The sequence below is a fragment of the Pistacia vera genome, unplaced genomic scaffold (genome assembly GCF_008641045.1).
Source record: "Pistacia vera cultivar Batoury unplaced genomic scaffold, PisVer_v2 Contig158, whole genome shotgun sequence".
Classification (NCBI taxonomy): Eukaryota; Viridiplantae; Streptophyta; class Magnoliopsida; order Sapindales; family Anacardiaceae; genus Pistacia; species Pistacia vera.
In genome coordinates, this window is record NW_022195663.1 from 768,455 (window position 1) to 774,528 (window position 6,074).

General features: G+C 29.6%; 1 protein-coding gene across 1 annotated transcript; it reads right to left on the reverse strand.

Annotated features, from left to right (window-relative positions):
* Positions 1–1,230: 1,230 nt before the first annotated feature.
* On the reverse strand, positions 1,231–2,199 carry LOC116124926 (protein GLUTAMINE DUMPER 3-like). Its single transcript, XM_031410681.1, has one exon. It carries the CDS (start codon positions 2,066–2,068, stop codon positions 1,568–1,570), a length of 501 nt encoding a protein of 166 aa, XP_031266541.1. The 5' UTR covers positions 2,069–2,199; the 3' UTR covers positions 1,231–1,567.
* Between the last annotated feature and the right edge of the window lie 3,875 nt (positions 2,200–6,074).

Consider the following 6,074-nt stretch of genomic DNA (forward strand, 5'->3'; position numbering starts at 1 on the left):
AAAAAAAACACTAGATAGGGATATTTTTGAGAAAAATAAAATAATCTAAGAAGAGTATAATTCATATGGATGAGAATTTTAGGTTTGCTTCAACATGGTATATTTTTGTTTGATGCCCCATCATCAACAGTAACCTATACCAGCAAAAATATATGCTTTGACACACACTGCTAATTAATAATTATATAATTATTAAATTAAAGGATAATTAATTTTCCTCAAATACCCAGTGGACACACAGAAAAAGAAAGGTAATTTTATACCTTATTAAGAGGAAAAGATTCTGAAAGGGCTATGAAAGAAGTCAAGAATAGAGCATCTATGAGATATAATTAAATTAATTTTCTTGTTTGTGAAAAACTGAAAGGAATTAAAGGCAGCTGCAGAAAAGGAAAGAGGAGAGTAGAAAACATACACTTGGCAAACATTAGTTTGAGATGATAATTAAAAAGAAATAAAAAAAGAAATCTGTGGGCTCTTTGTTCCATTGAATTAGTACAAGTTTCTCTGTTTTGAGCTATTTGTAAATTATAATCGTACAGAAGCTTTTTGTCATTTGTGCTTTAGAAATTGCAACCAATTATCATTCTCTTGCTGCCGCATCTTCATCTGTTTCTCTATCGACTCACTGTTTAAATTGCCTTGAAAAACTGTTCAAAAGAATAGCTCAATAGTAATGACATTTGTCTCCCCCACAGTTTTTTTTTTTTATAAATGTATATTTAATATTACAAAGTTATTATAAAAGTACCTTATTTTCGTGGTGGTTAATTCTGAAAAAAATTATTGGTGTCTAGAACTTTATAGCATTTACCTTGATTTTTACTTTGAACACATTTTTCATGGAAATAGTGTTGAAACACGATAAAACTTCCGTGTAAAGTTGTTGAATATTTATATAGAATGTTTCACCTTGTATCCAAAATAATTCAGCTCATCAATTAATGGCAACCAAATTTTAAGCTTTTATATTTTTCTTTATATATATAAATAATAAACACCGCAATCTGAACCCACATAATGCTCACTAAAATTAAACCAATTAATATTAGTTAATTATTTTATGTCCTGATGTAAGCTTAATTTTCAGGTTAAACATCCAACAGAGAATGCCATGAAAATTAATAAATTTAAACAGAGAAGAAGAAGAAAGTACAGAATAATTTCTTGAGTGTCTTATCAAAGCTTGTGAAATTTGTCACAGCTTCACCTCGCCGCATGAGAGATCGATTTTCCAAACTTTTACACGTTATATATCCTTAATTAAATAATTTCTGGTTTCTGGATTTGCCAAAACCAGCAGCTTTTACAGAAACTTCAATTTGTCTGAGGATTTTGATAATTATAATTAATCTTCCCTTTCAATCTCAAAAAAATTTACATTTCCCGAATGAAAAAAGGAAGCAAAAATAAGAGAAATTTAAACTAAATCTACAACAAGAGGCCACACACCAATCTGACATGCAACTATGCAAGCTCACCATCTACAAAACAACCTCACAAACCTCCAAAACAAAACCGTAATGACAGCTCAAATTTCTTTTAAGAAAAAGGAGGAAAATTATTATTAATGGTTCTGATCTGAGGACTCATGTAAATTCATGTTCCCTCTTTGTGCCTGATCACCACCACCACCACTCTGCAGCTTCACTTCCTCCTCCTCCTCCAGTTTTTCATTCTTTTCACTACTGCAAGAACACGTTTTGTTACTTTCATCGCCGAAAGAAGACGACCGACTGGACATTGGCGTGGCCAAGAACGTTGGTTTCATTTCTCCAGCCATAATCACCAAAAACTTTTCTTCAAAAACCTGAGGTGGCTTCTGATTTTCCCCGTCATTTTTCGCCTCTCCGGCTTCCAAATCACGCTCTCCGTTCCCATTCTCCCCGCTATCTAAATACCCCGAGAGCTTCCAGTAGGAGCACGCGAGAATCAAGAGAGCGAAAGCGATCAAACCCAGCATGGCCGCCAAGCCGCCGAACAAATACGGCACTGGAGAGTGCCACGGCGAGTGTGGCAGCGAGGCATTTTGTTGTGCAACGTGGGTGGGTTGTCTGGGAGTTTCCATGTTTGATTTTTTTCGGAGTTTTTTTTGAGAGAATTAATGAAGAGAAAAAATTATTGTTTTGTTTACAGAAGAGAGAGAGATGATGAAGAGAGAAGAGGAATTGTGTTTAAGCCTGAACGATGAGAGAAGAGAGATGAGCTTAAAGGGTTATATAAAGAGAAGTAAAGTGAATAATTAAATCTTGTTGGTGATTTATGTCGTCATTTTGTATGCAGTTGGGGCCACTAGGGCTCTTGGGGATTATTAAATTGATTAGGGAAATTTTATGGATGTATCAACTTTATTTGTATATCGTATCAATAACTTTATATTGCATTTAAATTTATTAAAAATATGAATCTTATTAGATGAAGTGGGTAAACAGTTTATAGACATTAGTAAATCAACGACTTTATATTACATAAGAGAAAATCACATATTAGTTCGCCTCTTTTATGAGCATCTGAATTTTTATAAAACATAAATCTCCTCATTAGATGACGTCTGTAAATAATTTATAGAAATTCTTAAATATTAAAAGATTCGTTCAAGTTTTCTTTCAAGGTAAACTGTGAAATTTTATTTTTTAAGTATTGTGTATTGAACAATTTAAGTAGAATTTAAAACTGTGTAGGTCTAGACTAAGGAATTTTCATATATATATCTATATATAACGTTTGAAACTTTTTTATCTAATAATATATGAAGAGTACAGTAAAATGCACTTAATTAACATAAGATTAGTGATGTAATGAAATGATTTGGGAAGGATCTGGAATGGCTAAATGGCGCATAGATTAGAGATATATGCCTAATACCATATACAAGAGTATTATTGGATAGGAACAAGAATAGGAATCAATGAAAACGAGATTAAGAATATAAAGTACAGAGGCAAATTAAAGCTTCTTTAATTCCATCATGACAAGACCAATAGTATCTGATGTATGATTATATGTTCCAAGTAAGGTTCCATTTGCACTCAAATAATCCAAACTAGATAGGCCCCAAACAACTGTATTACACTTTTAATTTTAAAACTTTTTAACTTTTTTATTAAAACAACGAATTAGATTCAATATTAATCATGCATATAAGTGTAGTTTGATTAGATTCTTTAATCGTTTAAACTTGATTTCATTCACATTAATTTCAATGATAATAACTTGCTAATAATTCTTAGTATTATTCTAATTAAATTTGATTCGATTCGGTATGATATAATCTAGTTTTGTTGCTAAAATAAATTCGAAAGATTCAATTCGTTTGATACCACTTCGTTAATAAACAAACAAGCTTAAATATTGAATCCTTTTCAGTATTAAAATTACTTAATTAAGGTAGGTTAATTAACTAATTAAAATTCTAGAATAAAGTAGGTACTAAATTTGCATATTATATATTTTGTCTTGATATAAGCATGATGCATCATCATGTTCCAACTGACGAATTCTCAAATTTCTATAAATGGAGGATAGAAACGGTTTCAAAAAAGCTCTTGAAAAACTAAAATATTTGGCGCCTTGTAGTAATAAATAGAGAAAAAAAGCATGAGAAACAGTTTTGTAAACATAATAAAAACGAGATGAATCTTGAGCTCTTGACATATTTTCATCTCCAATCTAACTCAATTTTGGCAAGGAAAATTATCCTATACCGTGTAAGGATTCTCTTTTGATTCGAATTTTTATCTGAACGAATAAAGATTTGTAATTTGTATATGCAAAATATGAATACAATAATCGAATAAATTTTAATCATAAATACATTAGAATATATTTATGTTATGAGATTCTTAAAAGTTAAAAGAAAGTGTGGATCCAGAAATGATCATGATTCTCGTATTACATTATTTAAAATTTGACATTTTCCGAGAAAAAATAATGAGATTTCTCCGCTAGATAAAGGTGGCTCAGGTGGATTTAGATCGAGTAGGTCCTCTTTATTTGCAACTTACAAGAAGAAGGTCCACCACTATTATATACTTTGCCTGTCATCTCTTTTTTCCTTCTCAATACTAGCAATAATTTTTATTTTCAAAATGCCGACGCACTACATAAAAGGTTCATTTATGTCCAAACAAACCAACAACGACATCTCTTCTTTTTGTATATGTAACGTATATTTATGTATTACCCAAGAAAGAACAATTCTATTAGTAATTACAATATTAAAAATTCTCAAATATAAACTTTCTTCTTCTTTATAAATTGACATTTCTATTTACTGTTGCCATTAAACGTTACAAGAATATGTTTTTTCTTATAGTATTTGAAGTAAAAAATATTTATTAAATTTTTGTCTTCTAGTGCTTGCCAATAAACGAGATTTAGATTAAAACGTGAATGACTATCTTATATACATACATATATGTGCATATTCTAGCAGTAATAACAATATGACAAACTCTAAGATACAAACATTTTTTGTTGTTTTATAAATTGAGATCTCTATCTACTGTTATCAGTAAACGTTAAATAACATATTTTTACAGTTTTTGATGCAATAAATATTTATAAAATCTTTCTTCCCGTGCTCGCCGATAAATGTGATTTAGATTAAAATACGGATGACTATATCATATACATATATGTGTGTATTTTTTTAAACGAAAACCTTGATAATTGACATCGTTACCAATTTATTACTGTGTTGGATAGTGTTAAAAGACAAAAAATTAATTTTACTTTCTAGACAAAGAACAATCATTGACCCATAATAGTTTTCAATTATGTATACCATCAAAATGCGTGAGATAATAATTATGTTATAAATATTCATGCAATCATGTCGATGGTTGAACTAAACAATGAAGAGATAAATTTTTTACTGTAGAACATAATGTTATTGGATAAATACGAATAATATGACTCAAACTTATTTAATCCTCCACTTCTCAATGACTATGAAGTAGATAGTAAAGTTTCTAAGATAGTAAAGTTTTAACAACTATAAGGTGAGGGTTGGGTCCCAATTTGAGTCATATTCGCAAAATGAGTGGTGGGTTCCATTTATTTCATCAGCTTCCAACACTCAACGTACACGCCGAGGGCAAACAATTCTATATTTTCTTTTAATTAATTAATTTATTTCTTTCCCATAGCATACGTCCAACTCTTCATCATTATATATATATTTAATGAAATGTTGTTCATGTCTCCACTGAGATTATACCAAATCCCACTTTGGATTAGCTTATTATGCTTATATTGTGTTAACTAAACGTATCTGTCTTTAACCTAACAGGCTAATTCTTCTTTTCTATCGTTTCACTTTCATTAGTTGTTTGAAGCTTGGATGCCTTTAAATGGCAAATTTGGCAGCAAATTATTTGATAATAAGATACCTTAAATTAAGTTATTGCTTGATGATGTAGGAAAGAATTTTCTTTCTTTAATTATTATTAATATTTAGTTTCATATGTAAGTCTAAGAATGATATTCTCTGTTTGTTTTGAATGAAAATACATTTAATAATTATCAAGTGCTTGGTCATAACTCAGTAATTCATAACCACCCATATTAAACTCAGGCTAGCGAATTTTATTTTACCCAATTTTATATCATTATTGTAGTTGATATTAAAAATTAAAACTTAAAAAAACAAAGAAAATAAAATGATTTTACGTAATAATTTGGTGAATTGAGTCACAAATTTCTTTCTTTAAAATATACAGTTGAAATTAAATCCCAAAGGGAGGTGATTTAAAAGGTGAATGTAGAAAGAAAACGTGAGTTAAAGATAAATAATTAAGTCTACTTAATCAGGCTAATCTCAATGGTAACGTTATTAGTACATTAATAATCCAACTAAATATTCGATCTTTTTCTTTTTTTATTGGAACTTATCATGTACAAAATATTTTTTCCCGTAATTGCATCCTATAGATTGGTTCTTAACATGAAGATAAGCATATTAATGTACCAGAATCTTTCAGCTTTAGAATCGATTAATTGAAGGCGAGTCACATCCAATGGAATATAAGAGTTAATTATCTAAATTAAACGTGTTAATGGATCAAAACTTT

Bases quoted from the DNA above. Each gene is read 5' to 3' on its own strand.
- LOC116124926 (XM_031410681.1), bottom strand. From the start codon at position 2,068: ATGGAAACTCCCAGACAACCCACCCACGTTGCACAACAAAATGCCTCG.